At 38.1% G+C, this 18,332-nt stretch overlaps 1 protein-coding gene across 1 annotated transcript in view; it reads right to left on the bottom strand.

Annotated features, from left to right (window-relative positions):
- atrnl1b (attractin-like 1b) overlaps nt 1-14,287 on the bottom strand; it is a 67,523-nt gene extending 53,236 nt beyond the window's left edge. Inside the window, exons 1-8 of the mRNA XM_007574265.2 lie at nt 13,157-14,287; nt 8,870-8,953; nt 6,878-6,991; nt 6,565-6,693; nt 6,268-6,476; nt 3,842-4,016; nt 1,843-1,930; nt 962-1,223 (exon numbers count right to left, since the gene is read on the bottom strand). Coding sequence (XP_007574327.1) covers nt 962-1,223; nt 1,843-1,930; nt 3,842-4,016; nt 6,268-6,476; nt 6,565-6,693; nt 6,878-6,991; nt 8,870-8,953; nt 13,157-13,407 — 1,312 coding nt within the window. The 5' untranslated portion in view covers nt 13,408-14,287. The remainder of the gene's footprint in view (nt 1-961; nt 1,224-1,842; nt 1,931-3,841; nt 4,017-6,267; nt 6,477-6,564; nt 6,694-6,877; nt 6,992-8,869; nt 8,954-13,156) is intronic.
- Nucleotides 14,288-18,332: the final 4,045 nt, after the last annotated feature.

Below are 18,332 nucleotides of genomic sequence, written 5' to 3' on the forward strand. Positions count from 1 at the left end.
CTGAGCCTCTATTGCTCTGGTGTTTATATATATATCAAAATGAAATGAAATCTTGAAAAACTTTTCAAGAAGCATTTCAGAACCTAATGTTCAAGCTGACCAATAATAATACTGTTCACTGAGACAAATAGAAATATGTCCCAAAAGAGTGAAACAGAATCTGTAAAACTATTTGAAAAGAATGTAATTAAACAAAAATCAACTATTATGTACAAATAATAAATTACTCTAAATACATATTTTTTTTTATTTCAAAGTTTTTCAAAGTTTCACTTTTGCAATGCATGTTTTTCTTATTTTACTTTTTGAAACACGTTATATACTTGCAGTAACAATGGAACAAATTTATCTCCATTGAACACGACTGTGTGTTGGTCTGTCACGTAAAATCCCAATCGTGGTTGTAACGTGACGAAATGTGGAAAAGGTTTTTCCTTACAAAAATGTTTGCAAGGCATTGCAAGAATGGAAACAACTAAAGTGCGCAGTGGGGGAAAAAACAGATAAATAAAAGCTCTTTACTGCAGCAAAGTATTAACTATAAACAAAACAAGAACAAAATACAAATCTTAAGACAAGATTTGTTTGTATTTAACTGATTGTCATTCTTCATGTCAGCAAGCCGGCAACAGACACAAACAAGTATTCAGCCATCAGTGAAATAAATAGCAGACATGAATTAATCTCAGTCATTTTCCTGTCATCCTAATCCATCATAAAAGTTAAACATGAAATTTTATGCTGTTTATTATTGTAACTGTTTGGTTTATGATTTTTTTTTATCAACTGACTGAATCAGAAAAAAGTGAAATCAGTTAATTTCATGTGGTTTACACATGAGTTAAAAACTAAGCTTCACTATTCAGTGTAAGAGCTTTTGAAGAGGTAAACTTTTAAACTAGAAATGGGATGACTGAGGTCATCAAGCGGTGCCAGGTTTCACAGCGGAGCCGGGACTCACTCAGGTTGTACTCCTGTACGTTGCTGATGTAGCTGTAGACAGGGGAGTAACCAAAGATGACCAGCATGATGGTCTCGCCGCTGCTCAGCTGCACGCAGTGGGCCGTGTGGCCCTCCACAGCGTAAACCTGAGTCTGGGCCGGCGAGCCGACGACGGGGCTTCTGCGTTGCCACGTTCGACTTGGCATGTTGAACACCCACAGCTCGTCTGTCACGTTGCCCCAGCTGGCTTCAAGCTTCCCACCAAACATGTAGATGTCATCCTGGAAAGCAGACAAGCTTGATTGGTTTGTTACCGAATGCATGGGAGGGAGAGGATACTGACGGGAAGATTGTTGCAAGATTGATTCAATTTAATCTCAACTGACATTGTTGCAATATTCAAAAATATCACAAATATAAGACTCTTAAAAATCAAGCAGCTTGATATCTACAGCCTTTTCGCAATGTGACTCATACCCGACTTTTTCATGCCCAAAACAATCCGACGAAGAAGCCAGACGTGGTAAATCTGAATAACTGGAGTGCCGACACTGGCTGGAGCTTTGATAACACTATCGGCTCCCATTGTTCAACAACTTTAAAATCAATCCATAGGCAAAAGAATCCATTATCACTTATGTAAACAGCATCTACATTCATTCTGAAAGCAGGTGGCTAAAAAATCTAATTTCATTCACAGTTTATTAGCAGTATTTCAGCAAAAAATAATAAAAAACTGGACCTACTTCGTGAATTTAGATCTAGTCATTCCCTATATATGCTGAATAAAACTTCCTGTTTTGTAACAATTACTGTGATTTTATAGAAGTATGTCAGACGTGTCAAAGCAACTGTGCACGGCAGAACTCAACACCTGGGTGTCTGTAGTGGTGTAGATACCTGGAAGGCAGCGAGTGAGTGTCCATATCGTGGCACAGGGCCAACGGTGATGGGCACCGTGTTCCAAACGCCGCTCTCCAGATTGTAGCTGCAGAGAAACAAATGTCACATGTCAACTAAACGTCCAACGTGCAACAAGAAATCCCATTGAAGACGCTTATAAAATCCACTAAAATGCATATGCAGTTTGTTCCACTGCGGCAAGATGGTTTGATGTTTGATCAATAACAAAAAAATAAAAGAATGTTATATTTTTATAACTAGAATTATTTGGTAACACTTTATTTGAAGTGGTGTGCATAAGACTGACAAAACACTGTCATAAACATGACATAACTCCTGGACATGAAGGAGTCGTCATAAATGTTTGACTGTTGTCATGATGAGTAATTTGGTAAATAATGACACTTTTATTGCCAAGCTGCACTAAAAGTTGAACCAAAAGTCCATTAGAAGTGTCAACATTGCATTATTTGGTAAATAATGACACTTTTAGTGCAAAGCTACATTAAAACTTGTGTTAAAAGTCCATCAAAAGTGTCAACTTTGCATTAAATATGTTATTTACCAAATTATACTTAATGACAAGTCAAACATTAAGACTCCTTCATGTTTATTAAAAATAAAAATTAAATCATTTCCCAACATTCTAACAGTAATAACCAATAACATCTAATAAATGAGCAGCAACATGAGTGATTTTTGCTTTTTTGCTACCAGAATGTACCCAGGTATATGCTTGTAGGCGACAGAACTGCTAATACAAGACATTTTGCCTTCAACAGTTTTTATAATCATTATAATTATCAGGAAGATACTTGAGATAAAATCTCTCTTCTGAGGAAGACCTGGAGGCCGTCTGACAAGTTTCTGCGGTGTGAGAAGCATCAGCACAACAAAGAAATAGTTAAGAGACTGGATGAAAAGTGAAGGGTGGGTTCAGCTTGATATAAAAGCAAGTAACTCATGTTAGAAGTATTTTTCTTTTGTAATAATTGTATAAAGACAGTGCAACCATAAAATTGTGGTGTTTTTCCAAATGTACAGAATCTAATTAGAACAGACAACAGATCAGAAATTAAGTGTCTGTCTTGAGAAGAAGTTAAATATCTCAGCATGATCAGTGTCTGTGTATATATGTTCATATTAAATACCTATAACAAACGCACCAACAAACCTAGTTTGTCAGATTAAAAGTAATTTCTGAAAATACTTTCTAAGCAGAACTTTCTTTAAACACATATTTTGGTTGTAAACATGTTTTTTATTGGTCTGATTTAATATTCAAATTTTAAACACCTTGTTTTCATTAGCTGTAATCAGAAAAATTAACAGAAATGAAAGCTTGAAAACAGTCTGTGTGTAATTAATCTACATAATGCATTTTGCTCTGTTATTTTAGTGTAAATAAACATTCTTAAACCCTTGAATAATGCAGATACATTCAGAATCAATGGTGGCTTCTTTCCCCACTCATGTTGGTTTGGATCTGGTCACTAGCACTTGAACCGATGCCTTTATTTGTAAAGAAGTAAACAATGGTTTGGTTCAGCCACAGGCTCTGCACAGTGATGAGTGTACATAATTTACAGCTTGAGTGCAATAAACAGGAACACCTGGTCACATCAATTCTCTGTTATTCATATAAGACAGAGCAGGAACATCAGGAATCGTCATCACACCTGGTGATTAATAAACGCTGAGCCGAACGTCAACGACAACAAAAGGCCGTTCATATGGAAACACAAAACCTCAAACGAACCAAAAATTCCAAAGAAGCAGCTTCTACTACAAACTGGCCACACCAGCAACTGATCTCTCCAAAATAAATCAGAAAACAATTCTGAGAATAGTGGTACTGGCTTCTCTGGCAAATATCACCAATAACCAGACAGAGATCAAAAGTATTTTTTCAGTGGCTTCTATTGCAATTTCTTTAAGCCGTCTAATTTTAAGACGATAAACGATTAGGTAACTCAAAAAATATATAGCAACTTACTTGAGAATCATCTGGAATGAGCTGTAGTTGAATGTGTATCCACCCACCACCCACATGACCTTCTCCTGCACCACGGCCTTATGGGAAGCCCTGGCGAGGGAGGTGCCAAAGGGCTTGACGCTTGGGAGGATCCAGAAGGACTCGGTTGAAGGTACAGTCAGTGAGCAATCTGGGCCTGCAGAGAGAGAAGGCATTACGACATACAAGTTAAAAATACAACACAATACAACAAGCTCTTTGTAACACATCCACACTGACTTTTAGGTTTCAATACCCCTTAAATATGAACTCCTTTCACATTTTGTCATGTTCCAGCTGCAAAACTAAATATGGTTTAATAGTATTTAACATGATAGACAAAGTTTTTATAACAAAAAATGTCCAAGTGTGGTGAACCTTTGTTTTCTGTCTCTTTCTAATATGATACTCCTAAAACTCAGAGCTCAAACACCATTTAACAAGGATTCTTAAACCCCAGAGTTTTAGTTAAAACGCCATTTAAAAGAAATTCAAGGCATTTCAAGGTGCTTTACATAATTAAAGGAGAAATAAAAACAGTACGTGACATTAATAAATAGATGAAAAATAAAGATAAAAACATTAAAACCATCGAAGACATCAAAACCCGCATTCTAACCCTAATTTAGCCATAAGCAACTCTAAACAGGTGGGTTTTAAGTTGAGATTTAAAGGCACCCAGTGTTTCAGCCGTTTTACAGTTTTCTGGAAGTTTGTTCCAGATTTGTGGTGCATAGAAGCTGAATGCTGCTTCTCCTCGTTTGGCTCTGGTTCTGGGGATGCAGAGCAGAACCAGAAGATCTGAGGGGTCTAGACGGCCAGTGTAGGGACTTTAAAACTGGTGTTATGTGCTCTATCTTCATGGTTTTAGTGAGAACGCGAGCAGCAGCATCTGGATCAGCTGCAGCTGTTTGATTGATTTATTAGTCAGACCTGTGAAGACGCTGTTGTAGTAATCAATGCGGCTAAAGATAAACGCATGGATGAATTTCTCTAGCTCGTGCTGAGACATCAGTCCTCTAATCCTGGAGATGTTCTTCAGGTGATAGAAGGCCGACTTTGTGACTGTCTTAATGTGGCTCTGAAGGTTCAGGTCAGAGTCCATCACTACTGCCAGGTTTCGGGCCTGATCCCTGGTTTTCAGTTGTAATAAATGAAGCTGTGCATTGATTCTAGTTCGCTCCTCTTTAGGTCCAAAGATAATAACTTCAGTTTTGTTTCTGTTCAGCTGGAGAAAGTTTCGGCACATCCAGACATTTATCTGTTCTAAGCATCTATTCAGTGATTGGATGGGGTCAAAGGTCACCTGGTGACATCGTGATGTAGAGCTGTGTATCATCCGCGTAGTTATGGTAGCTGATCCTATTTCCCCTTATAACCTGAGCCAGTGGGAGCATATAAATATTGAAAAGAAGGGGTCCTAGGATTGAACCTTGGGGTACCCCACACATGTGACCGACGATGAGAAGTTTCTGATTGAAACAAAGAAGTCCCTGTTCTTCATGTAAGATTCAAACCAGTCAAATGGAAACAGTCTAGGAGAACTGTAAATCTAACACACCAAAGTTTGTTGCTGTCATATAACATCATGTAAAGAAGATCAAGTGATGTGAATATTTTTCAGAGTATTGTACTTCAAGGCAAAAATATAAAAAAATAAAATAAAAATACATGCTCCTAAAGTTGACCAATTTTAAGATGCAAACTGTATCTGTATGGCAGGAATATTTTCACTAATAAAAACTGCAAGCAAGCCACACCTGAACATAATCCTGAACTAATCAAATGCAAGAAGTTGCCAAACATCAGTGTGTGTTAGTGAAGGGCATGCTGAATTACTGTCAAGTTCCATCATGCAAAAGCTTTTGCCTTCTTCCAGCTGGAAAAATATAATAAGGCGCAGTCAAAGGGCTTATCAACATGATAGCAATCAGCGTTACATTGTGTCATAGCACAACACAGCTGTTCCTGCTTTGCCTGGTATCACACTGCTCATGACATCACCAACAATTTAGCATATGGTGCAGAAAAATTCTGCCCACATTTCACAAGAGTGGAGTTATCACAAGGTTTCAGCAATATTTTGCTGATGCCTGAAGATCTGGATCATTTTTAAACAAAGTCATAATTTTGTACTCTGTATAAAAAGACCCTGATTTTAGAGGAAACCTCATTAGAAACGTGGTAATCAAGATAGCACGAATAACAGCAGATTTTATTCTAAATGTAAGCAATAAGAAAACGTCCTACTTTTTTTGTAAATACTGTGAAACCTCGGTATTTTTCCTCAAGGTTAACATACAGTGAAAATCCATACCGGCCTATATCAGCATTCACAGCCCACCCACTTGCAGAAGTCACTTTGACTTATAAGCGTCATCATTTTCCCCTGCCCCCTCGGCTCTCACCTTGCCAGCTGTCGTTGCAGACACACAGCTTCTCGCCGGTGAGGTCGCAGTAGCCGTGGTCGGGGCTCCCGCAGTTGTTCCTGCAGTAGGGGATGTCGCACGCCTCGCCCTTCCAGTACTTGTCACATTCACAGTACACTCTGCTGGCGGCCGAGTTCCCCGGCGTGCACTTCCCATGACCGGAGCAGTTATTGGGACAAGAGTTTATCCTGGAAATAAAAATAAATGAGTAGAAAAGAATGGTTCAAGTAATTATCAGCTGAAATACAACTTACATGCTTAGCATCAAATACTTACGAGTAGAGTATGTTAAATCCTGTCAGATTGTAGGCAGCGTCGCTGAAAAAGTGTAGCAGTGCGTAGCCTGAAGTCGTCTCAACTTCAGGAACCGTCTCATTACCTCGCGTCTCTGGTACGATCAGGCCACTGTGGAAATATAGGCATAAACCCATTTAGCATTTTTAAATACTTCTGAAGAAATGTTACAAAAAATGTTCAATCTGAAATAGAAAAACTTCAAACTAGTGGCATAGAAAGTGGTTTCATGTTTTTTTTCTAACTTCAAAGTTTAGATGTGTGCATATCGACTGATCAATCTGGAGTTTCTCACCTGAAAACAGCAACCAGAGGAGCATAAACAGAGTCCCCGTCATAGACGTACATGTGGTCCCAGCTGCACTCTGTGGCAAAGTGGTTGAATCTTAACCGCAGAACCGCATTAGGGCTGAAAGAAAAAAAAAATTCAAGTGTTTCTGTCTGATAAGAGAGAGTTGGAATAACGTTTACAGCTTAATTGGGGAAGGAACATGCAGAAAAAGATGCAAATAAAAACAATAGAATTAAAAAACTGTAACTTTAAAAGTCATGTCATGCACCAGAAATCAGCAACAGCTACAAAAAAATATAATGTTTAAATTCACAGAACATTCAACTACTGAAGTAGTTTTTATTTGCGTCTGTTTTTAAAAAAAAAAAGCATCAAGTGGCTACACTCAGCAATTTGAGTTCTTTATGAAAGAAAACAGCTTTGTAATTAATTTAAAAAGTAAATATGAATGAATTATTTTGTTTTGGTCTAACAATGCTTTTAGACCAGAGAAACATCCCAAAACCAACTGGACCTGAAAATAGCAAACTAACTTTGGCTAATTACATTTCTTGTTTAAAAAAAATGATTCTAAATGGTGGTTAGAATTGGCATATAGAGGGTCTTAATCCTTCATGACAACTATTGTTTGTGAAAGAGTAGCAGAAACACAATCATACAGAAACGTTTGCATGTTCTGTTAAGTTTTATATTATGCCGTTTTGTAAAGGATGACTAAAGTTAAGTGGGCGCTCCACATTTGTGCCCACATCACTCCACACAAAAAAGAAGCCATCTCCCACAGGAGGTTTTGAGGATTCTTTGTAACTTTGCTTCAATTTAACCAAAGACCATCAGAAAATGTTGATTGGAGCCACATATTTTAAGATCGCACCTGGAACTCTTTGCTTTCTTGTTTGATGCCATGACAAAGTCAGAAAAAGAACTGTGAAGCCCTATAAATCCGGATCAATCTTGGGGAAAAAAATCATATGGTTGAATGTGTCACGTTTATCTGTACAAAGAATTACATGCAAGTACAGACATGATGGGAATGTCCAACCATCATACTGCTCAGGAAGGAGATGGGTTCCCGTTTCCCAGACACGATTCGTTTTAGTCTGAAATGTGAAAATCAATTCCAGAAAAAAGCCGAAGGCTTTGTGAAAATGCTGGCTGGCTGAAGCTAGTAAGACTGTGTCATTATCCACAGTGGAATGTGTCCAGTACTGAAAGGCCACTCAGCAAGGAGGAAGCCATTATTCCAAAAGAAACATAAAAAACCCAGACTCCATTTTCCAAATGCACACAGGGACAAAGACCTTCGTTTCTGGATGCATGTCCTGTTGTCTGATGAAACTAAAGTGGAACTGTTTGGTCACAATAACCAACGTTACATCTGGAGTGAAAGTTTGAGACTGGGAAAATCATCAAAACTGTGCAGCATAGGGGTGGCAGCATCATGTTGTGCCGCTGCTTTACTGCAGGAGAAATTGTGCACTTCATAAAACAGATGCCATCATAAGGAAAGAACGCTATGTGGAAAAATTGAAGTAGCACCTCACAGGAAGTTAACGCTTGAGCACAAATGGGTCTAAACAGGAAACTTTCCAACAATCAACACGTACACTCTGCCTATTGCAAGAACATGTGAATATAAATGACTAATAATATCTACAGGGTTTGATCGCAAGTATTTTTGCTTGATCAGGCCCTTTGATAATATTTCATACAAGTTGACTACCGTTTTGTTCCACAATGAGTGGAACAACAGGAAGTATTGAGCCTTTTTATACAAACTAAAACACTGATTAAATACGTTTTTAACCACATGGTTTGCTTGTTTACCAGTTGGGATTAACTTGGGATAAAATGGCAGCAGCTGAGTAATAAAAATGACTGCAGCACAGGGACAAATTGTCCTGAAGCCTTTTTACTGTCGAGGTAAATATCAATAAATTCTTAATTTTGCTGCGACTGTTCAGCTTCTGCGTAATAATCGAATGAAGGACTCACTTGGCCTCAATGAGCCAGGTGCACTTTGTTTTGAACTTGTAGTTGAAGGGCCCGTCGGTGAGGTAGCCTGAAGGTTCTGTCAATCTGGAAAACGAAAAACAAAACAACATTAAAAAGAAATTGTTTCAGTGGATTGGTATGCACAGAGTGGAAAACATATTAATAAAACAATGTAAACGCTTCATCCCCCCGGTGAGAGGATGTGGTGATTCAGCTATGATCAGATTTTGTTGTTATGGTTTTCTCCCCTCAGAGGGAAGGGTGACCGAACATCAAAACATGAGTTCTGTTTATGATCACCTCCCCCCGTCCCTGTGATGACGCCTCTCTGCCCAGATGGGAGGGGTCTCTGCTGTGGGCCCACACACATCCAAATGCTTTCTGAGTACGTAGGTTAAAAGAACTGCGTTTCTTTACAACCCATTCAGCTCCATAAACTGATTAAAAGGCATAGAAATTACAATCACAGCTCTCTTTTTTTAAATACTAAACCAAAACAGAATTTTCCCAAAAACTAAATTGCCCAAAAAGCCTAAATTATAACTTCACAGTGTGCCTTTAGTTCTGCAGATTAAACAGTCAGCATTGAAGAAGCCCAGCGAGCACAGGAAGAGGCCCAAGCAACCAAAAGATACCATTTACAGTCTTTAGAAAAAGGTCCTTTAATCCTTAGAAAAATGCCTTTAAATGACCGCCCACCGCCATGTTTCAAAACGACAGAGGGCGAATAATTAGACACCTTCTGTAAGAAAGGAGCCCGAAAATGATTTTCCTCTCTGATGTTTGGAAGCAAATGCATCACAAAAGCACAGCATGCTTGATAGATAAGATAAGATAAGATAAGATAAGATAAGATAAGATAAGATAAATAGATAAATAGATAAATAGATAGATAGATAGATAAATAAACACTGACTGCTGCACTATTAGACCCTCGGAGAGTTTTAAACTCTCCGATTTAAAGTAGTTTGAAGCTGGTGGGAAAAAACACCACCTTGGAAAACTATTTCAAATTCTGCTATGTTAGGAACTGAAAAATCCTGTGCATTTTCTTTGTATTTTATGTAGCAAACCAACACAACATAGTGAAGATTATTGTTTTACAAAGTCTGAAAAACACGTAAAAGTGGAGGAACTGCGACTTTACTCCGAGTCCGTCAAAGATTTTATTTGACAAAACCATAAAAAGTCCACGGGACATAAATTCTTTTTCCAAGATCCTTGCACTATATTCCTTAAAAAGAAAAAGATTTTTACTCCGGCTCCTTCCCACTAAGCAATGGAGATGAGATCTTATGAATTAAACATGCAGCAAGAGAAAAGACAACAGGATGTTTAATTGTCCAAAAAAAAAAAAGGGTTAATCTTTCATGTTGCACCTGAAGCTACAGTGAGAAACACAATCCGTTTGGCAGTCTCTCGTGGTTTACAGAACTGCGACACCACACACACATAAACATGAATCAAAACAAAGTTTCCACACAGTTACGGTCATGACACATGTTACAGAACATCACTGTTCAAAAGTGTCTTGTGTTTTGCATGTTGTTACTCCACAACATGTCTGATGACAACCAGCAACAAAAACCTGTAACCACATTAAGTACAACGCTATTTATAGAGATCGAGTTACATCTGCGCCACTGAGAGCGGCTAATGAAAGGCCATCCAACAGCATTACCAAGCTACCAGTCATTCATTCTGCCATTGCATCCTTAGATTTTATTATATCTACCCGATCTGTTTTGTCTTGCATCGCCACCAAATGACACATATTCCTGCCTTTTGAGAATTCATCCAATAAAAGCACTGCTGCGAGAGTGGAGAGGTTTATGGAAATTTAAGTGGATTACAGATGTTTCCTCAAAGCCACTGGGTTCTCACTCTTGTCACAAAGCCAAACTGATTTATATGTTTGGGGATTTCATTGAAAATCTATTTGCAACTTTGAGTCAATAAGCCAGTGCACAGGAAAGTGTTATTGGTTTAGAATATGTGCTGCGATGCCCAGAAGAGACAAAGATCTTTTATTTGGAAGATCTTATGACACAGACCTCCAAACATTAAATCAAGAGAATAGATTTGATGTGGAATAAGGTACGCTTTATCTAACTTACATCTTTTGATAGCAGGATTTTACGCTTTTCTTTACAGAACTTTCTAGAGGTCCAGAGTCATTTTAGCTTTTTTTTTTTTTTTTTGAAAACATAATGCAAATGTTTATTATGTAATTATGGGAGATATTTCTGCAAGACAGAAGGTGAATGAATTGACAACCAGATGGATGATTAATGCATGGACATATGTATGAATGCATGGATGGATAAACATAATAATATAAGGAAGCAGTGACAAATGACTTGATAGGTATGTGGACAAATAGATAGTTACTATACTGAACAGTGCAAAAAAAAATAAAAAATAGGCAGCACAAATTATTACACAATGGTGAATGTCCACATAGACTGCTGAAAAAAGTCACTTCCTCTAAAAATGAAAACCCTGAATGTGACAAAACATGCTTTATATGCACAAGTGCCTAAGTTCAGTTTGTTCTAGCTTATTACAGCATGAAACACCGTGTTTCTCTTAGCCATAGCATAGTTTCCAAACCTAATGTCAAATGCAACCTTCTGACATAAACAATTCAACAACACACTAAAACCCGTTGCTTTGAAGCGACTTATGACTTTACAGACTCCTTTACTCCATTTCTTTTTAACGGTTTTAGAAAAAATGATTCAGACCAAGCAGAATTTCTAAAGAAAAACTGTATTTTTAAGTGTCTTTATTGCTTGATAACTCAACAAATAGTTTTTGCACAGTCAGATTCTCCCACCATTTATACAACGATTGCATCAGGAAAATCATCCCCGATTCTTTTTGTCTAATTTTACATCATTACTATTTCCCCACCCTAATCTAAAAGCTTTACCATGGTATCACTAAAATATAGCTATGGTTTGCACCAATGGCAATTAGAGATAATCCCACTGGCTAAACATATTACGGCCATGCAGCGTAAAAAGCACAACACTTAAAACTTGATACATAATTACATGGCACTCAATTGCAAACATTGATATTGAAATGTTGAAGGTGACATTGTGCAGCTCTAATTTATACTTATGCCAAGCAACACATCTTTGAACACTATTTACTAATAAGGTCATTTCTAAGGGAAGTTGTGGGTAGATCTGAAAAGACGTGGTGGTGAGGCGGCCTCCAAACGTGACTCATTTCCTCCAGTTCTGTAAAGAGGAATGGGCCAGAACTCCAGCAAAGTATTGTGAGAAGCTTTTGGAAAGAGACCCGAAAGGCTTGACCCAAATAATACAGATTAAACACAACACTACTAAATATTATACAGGTGTGAAGCCTGCATAGAAATTAGCTAAAGTATTAAAGATCCAAATAGAGTCAAAAGAATGAAGGCTGCTTCATCACTTCATATTTTAAATACTTTCTGATTTCCTACTTGAGCAGAAAACATGATACTAATTGATAAACCTCGGATTTTTAAGATGTTAATAAATAAATCTCTTACAACTTCTCGGAGCCATTTAGTGACTATAAATCATTTTGGTATTAATCACACAAGAGAAGTTTGGTCTGATTTAAATTTAGACCATGGGAAAATGTGTGTCTTATTATTCAGTGTATTTAAACGTCTGGTTTCAACTGTAATTTACAATTATTCCGTATCTTGTGTTGATTTATCTCTTAAAGTCCCAATGTAATACCCTGAAGCTTGGGGGCCGAATTAAAAAGATAAGCTGCTGTGTTTTGTAGATCACCCTCAGAGCCTGCTATGTTTGTGTGTAGCTGCCAAAATTATTGTGTTGGACTCTGGATAACGTTGTGCTGTAGGCTCAATAACAATATGGAAATAAGTTTTACAGTTGCTCAGTCAGGAGGTTTGCTAAAAAAAGAACAGAAAAGAAGTATGAACCCGCTTGGTAAAAGATAGTACAGTACATCATGCCGGTTTTGAAAGTGTTTGTGTTAATACTGTGGGATGCGTTTGCAGGTCTGCTAACTTTCCCCACAATTACGGGTTTTGACCAGGACTCATCCTGTTGCGCAGTGAGTCAGCAGGAGTGTTTTTGCTCATTTGCACAAGCAGGACCTACTGTTGTTCCTGTCTCCTGATGACTTTCACTGCCACCGATTTCCTAAATTAAACAGCAGCCGCTGGATGCTGCTCACCTACTGATCCCTGCCTCCGATCATTCCTAGAGAAATTACTCAGAGCCCGGCATCGGGAAAGGAATTTCGGCCACTTACTTGAACCTCCCCTGGCAGTGCTGGCATTGATCTCCGACCCATCCTCGCTCGCAGACGCAGGATCCGTTGATGCATTTCCCCGAGTTACAGCTCTTGTCACAGGATTTCGCCGGGGAGGCGTGCGTTAACAGCACGAAGGAAAACAAAGCATACACCACCAGATATTTGTGGATTCCCCTCGGATCGCTCCTCGAAACTAGCTTCGGCCCGAATAGAAAAAGTCGAGTCTTACATCTTCCTCCAATCTCCATGGTTCCTCTTCTTTCTTCCTCCCCTCCAGGTCGACCAAGCGGGGCCTTCTCAGAGAGAAAGCCTCGACTTCTCAGGACGCTTCAGCTATAACAAAGAAGTCCTGCATGTTCGTTGAGTGGTGGGCACACTCGATTAAGACTTAAAAAGGCCTAAAATAATTGCAATGCGTGTCTACTAAAGCTGCTCGGTTAACCGCATGCATAGACTTGGATTGAGAGGAATTCCCGTCACCACTTCTTCCTTGGAAGCGCCTATTTAAAGAAACAATAAACGTTAAATCAAAAGCTGCTGTTGGCTGTATATTCTCATAGACCAAACTAATACAGTTTGTTAGCCAGAGTAACTCATTTGCAGTTTGATACGTTGAATTAGAACCATTCTCTCGCAAATACCGTCTCAGCAGCCATTTTAATGCGTTAACAAACCTCTGTACTAAAAGCGGGTAGTTCCTCTAGCAACTGGGTTTTCGCCGAAGATTTTTTTTTTTTCCACCCAAATAGTCACACAAGAAAACCCAAAAGTGGTTGAAGCGTTTGTAGCCGCCAGAGTCAGAGAACAGGGTTGCCGCAGTGGATGTGCTGTGATGTGGGATCCGTGAGGGCTATTCTTGCTCCTCTGCTGCTGCTGCTCCGGCTGCTGAGGGGTATTTTCAGCGAACAGTTTAGCTATTCTTCACCCAAACAGTCGGTTTCCACTGCGGTTCCAGACTTCCTCAAGCGTGGCTTTCTGTCACATTAACGTCTGTTATTAACGTCCTTTATATTCCAGCTGGGGGGGAAAAAAAAGGTCTCATTTCTCTCGAAGCTTCACAACAACAGTCAGCGATGCGAAGCTAGGCAGCCAGAGCTCTTCAGGTTGGAGAAAACTAAACAGAGCACGCGCATGCGCACTGCAAACAAGCCCCACTTAAAGAGACAGCGCTCAGAAACGGACACAGTTGGCCAATGCAACAGTCATGTAGGTCAAGGACTTCCCAAAATATAGATGCCTACTTTCGCCTTTGTAGTAATTTTTATAAAAGCGTTTATTATCTGATAATTATTAGTTGGTTATGTGGACGGTCTGTGAAAGTTTTGGTAACTGGATTATCTTTTCAGAAACCAGTGATAAAAAAAGAAAGAAAGAAAATGATTAGTTTAAAAAACAAATGTTTAGTTATAAAATAGTTTTGCATTTTTAGTGATCAGAAAATGTTAAAAAAAATCCAGTTTAGCTTGATTTCCTTCTGATAAGAAAGAAGAAAACATTTATCTTGTGGTAGGGAGGAGTGTGTTTTAACATCGATTTTACAATGTAATAACAGAATGTGACAACTAAGAAAAAAGCATAAGTTACTAAAATAGTTACTAACTCCATGATTTATACCAATAAGATGTTATAAGATATTCCTGGAAAAAAATATACAAGCAAAACAAACAAAAATATTGATGTTGAAGCTATCCTAAGATTTTTAAGTTGTGGCTTTAATAAATGATTTCCTGACTAATGTCCAAATCCTTTTTGCTGTTTAGATGACTCAGGGTGGATCAGATAATTCTAAAACAAGCAGCAGCACAAACTAAGGGTTGTATTATTTTAGATGTGTCCTTGTGCACAGAGACACACAGGACAAACAATGATTCACACACTTATACCTAGAGGCGATTTATGAGAGAACAGTTAACAGCCATGTTTTTGAGCTGTGGGAGGAAGCTGGAGTCCCTGGAGAGAACCGACGCATACACCGGAGAGCAAACTCCGGGAGTATAAACACTGTGACATACAGTGGTTGTGTGATGAAGGCATTACAAATAATAAAATTCATAAGAGTCACCAGTTTCCATTCAGACAGAGAGAGTGGTCTACTATGAAGGTTTTTTTTCAGCATGGATATTAGTTTTATACAAGTGAGAATCATGCAGTAAAATTCACAGAAAAAAATCTTATTGAAAGATCATTAAAACTGAATGCCTGGCATTTCAGTTTCCTTTTGCTCAGTAAAAATTTTACAATAAACATGTATGTGGCTAACGCCCTTTCAATACCAACTTGAAAATGTTATTTTTTTTCATGCCTTCTGAGGCCATTAAGACTGTAGAAAATAACATAAAACAAAAACATTACTAAGAATTGTTATCAGAGAGGAACATAATAAAAAAACTTATTTTGCTTCATAGTGAAAATATTATTATTTATTGGGCTCTGTAATCATTCTGTTGGTGGGTTTGATAACTATCTTTTTCAAGCACAGCTTTAATAAGATAGTTATATATAAAAAGTGTCATCTAACTTATTGTAGCAATGAAATCCCTCAGGGATTTGTCTTAAGACCACTCCCATCTAAAAACTTTAAACATATTGGAAGTGGATTTAATACTAGTTTTACAAATTCACCACTTTTCAGCATTCACAAATTGAGTTTCTGTTCCTTCATTTACCTAAAGCTCTTTTAACTACATTCTGTTTGATTAATGCTAAACAATTAAATTTGCCTTTTCCTTCCAAACAGGAGAATTGAATCACTTTGTCTCTTTCTCTGTCGTATCAAATACTCAGATATAGGAAAAGCATTGATTGTTGTTATATTTGTCGTGTCTCAACTCGTTTTCAACTTGTTCTGCTTATTTTCCTCCCTGGGTGATATTAAATAAAAATGTGGAGTCGTTAGCTGTTCCACCTGCAGATGGCAATGTTGCACAGTGCCACTAAGGGTACAATCACACTTTATGAAGTAAAACCACCTTAGAAGAAAACACGAAAAAAATATATACTTTTATTTAATTTAATAACTATGTAATTATATCTATTAAATAAGATCTCTGAAAACAAAAAAGATGCCTAACTTTGTAAAAGTATTTTACCTTAAACTATAAGAGTCTGCCGAGAAGCTTCACTCAGTGCAAACATTTCAGTTGGCAATTTATATATATTTCCATCATAGGAAATTTAATACATTCATGTAAATAGTTATTTTCTCCAGGGTATTTCAGAAGTTAGCATTTGAAGATGTCAGACCAAGAATTTTCCTACCCCACCTAACACTTTGAATTCTGAAGAACCAATGTTTGTTTTCCACAGCGCCTGCTGTTAACCAGATCACACCTTAACTAAAAATAATATGATCACACTTTAGCTAATCAGTCCCCATCTTGAACCACCGGAGAATGTGCAGGTACATGCATCACTTTTATTTTATTTCCTAAATTAAACAGCAGCCGCTGGATGCATGCATCACTTTTGGATGCACTGGTTCAGGACAGTAGACTTCACCAATCTAAAGATAGTATACCCTGTGTATTCTTGGTCTAAATGTTCTTAGGAGTACAAGAAGGTGCTGTAGAGTCAGTGAGTTTTTCCTTTTTTTGTTATTTTTTTGGGGGATGAGGGTGTGTTTCCACATGAAAGCACATGGTTTGGGCTACATTTATTTGTAATGACAACAGAGATGGGAAGTCTTTGTTTAGGGGAGTAAGACGCTCCATTATGTGTCTCTGCTTATGTGTGCAAACAAAGGGGAGAGCCTCAAATTAAACAGGGATTGGTGTTATTTCGGAGTTGACCTTTTTCACCTCTGATTCACAGCTGAGGAATGCTTTTTGTCCGATCCTAGAGTCTGCACCTTCAAACAGCTTTGTTCACCTCAACTGTCTGTTTTCGCCGTTTCTTAACACTTAGCAGTCTCCTTTTTTTCTCACCTACTCCCAATTCACTTACAAAAATTTCCTTAAGCAGCCTAATATGAACGCAAAAGATGTCCAAGTTCCAGCCCAGACAGAGCTCTCCATGGGACTGCACAAAAGGAATTCCCCTGCTGGATTAACAGGACCGTTCTTCAGCAGTGGGCTCACAGACAAAGAAAGAGCGGAGGCAAGAAAGTCCAGACCACCCTGGTTTTCACTTCTTGCTGAGCCATCATCCTGCCTGACTCACATTTGCCTTTCACTCAAGCCTTTAGAACAAGGAGTAAAAAAACTTGACATCATCTGCCAACCTTCTCTGACTAAAGGTGAAATCTCCCCAAAGATAGGACTTCAATTTATCCAGGACAGATAAAAAGACAAAATAATCTGTATTTTCAAGCTGCAAAGAAAAATCCAGATGGAACCAGCTTGAATTAAATAGTTTTGGGAAATATTCAGGTCACAGGGTGACATCTAACCTAGGTACTTGACAAATCTTTCAAGGATGGGGTTTTGTTTTCACCTTTTCGTCTTTAATTTTCTTTCAAATGATTACATTAGTACAGATCATACACAAAACATCATACGTCATCTTGGAGGCAGAGGCTCTTCAGTATGACACCTGCCATTAAAACATCCCCTAAATAAACTGGGATACTTGTAGGAACTCCAGAAGANGTTGCCAAACATCAGTGTGTGTTAGTGAAGGGCATGCTGAATTACTGTCAAGTTCCATCATGCAAAAGCTTTTGCCTTCTTCCAGCTGGAAAAATATAATAAGGCGCAGTCAAAGGGCTTATCAACATGATAGCAATCAGCGTTACATTGTGTCATAGCACAACACAGCTGTTCCTGCTTTGCCTGGTATCACACTGCTCATGACATCACCAACAATTTAGCATATGGTGCAGAAAAATTCTGCCCACATTTCACAAGAGTGGAGTTATCACAAGGTTTCAGCAATATTTTGCTGATGCCTGAAGATCTGGATCATTTTTAAACAAAGTCATAATTTTGTGCTCCATGTATAAAAAGACCCTAATTTTAGAGGAAACCTCATTAGAAACGTGGTAATCAAGATAGCACGAATAACAGCAGATTTTATTCTAAATGTAAGCAATAAGAAAACGTCCTACTTTTTTTGTAAATACTGTGAAACCTCTGTATTTTTCCTCAAGGTTAACATACAGTGAAAATCCATACCGGCCTATATCAGCATTCACAGCCCACCCACTTGCAGAAGTCACTTTGACTTATAAGCGTCA

Source organism: Poecilia formosa, unplaced genomic scaffold (genome assembly GCF_000485575.1).
Source record: "Poecilia formosa unplaced genomic scaffold, Poecilia_formosa-5.1.2 Scaffold348, whole genome shotgun sequence".
NCBI classification, from domain to species: Eukaryota; Metazoa; Chordata; class Actinopteri; order Cyprinodontiformes; family Poeciliidae; genus Poecilia; species Poecilia formosa.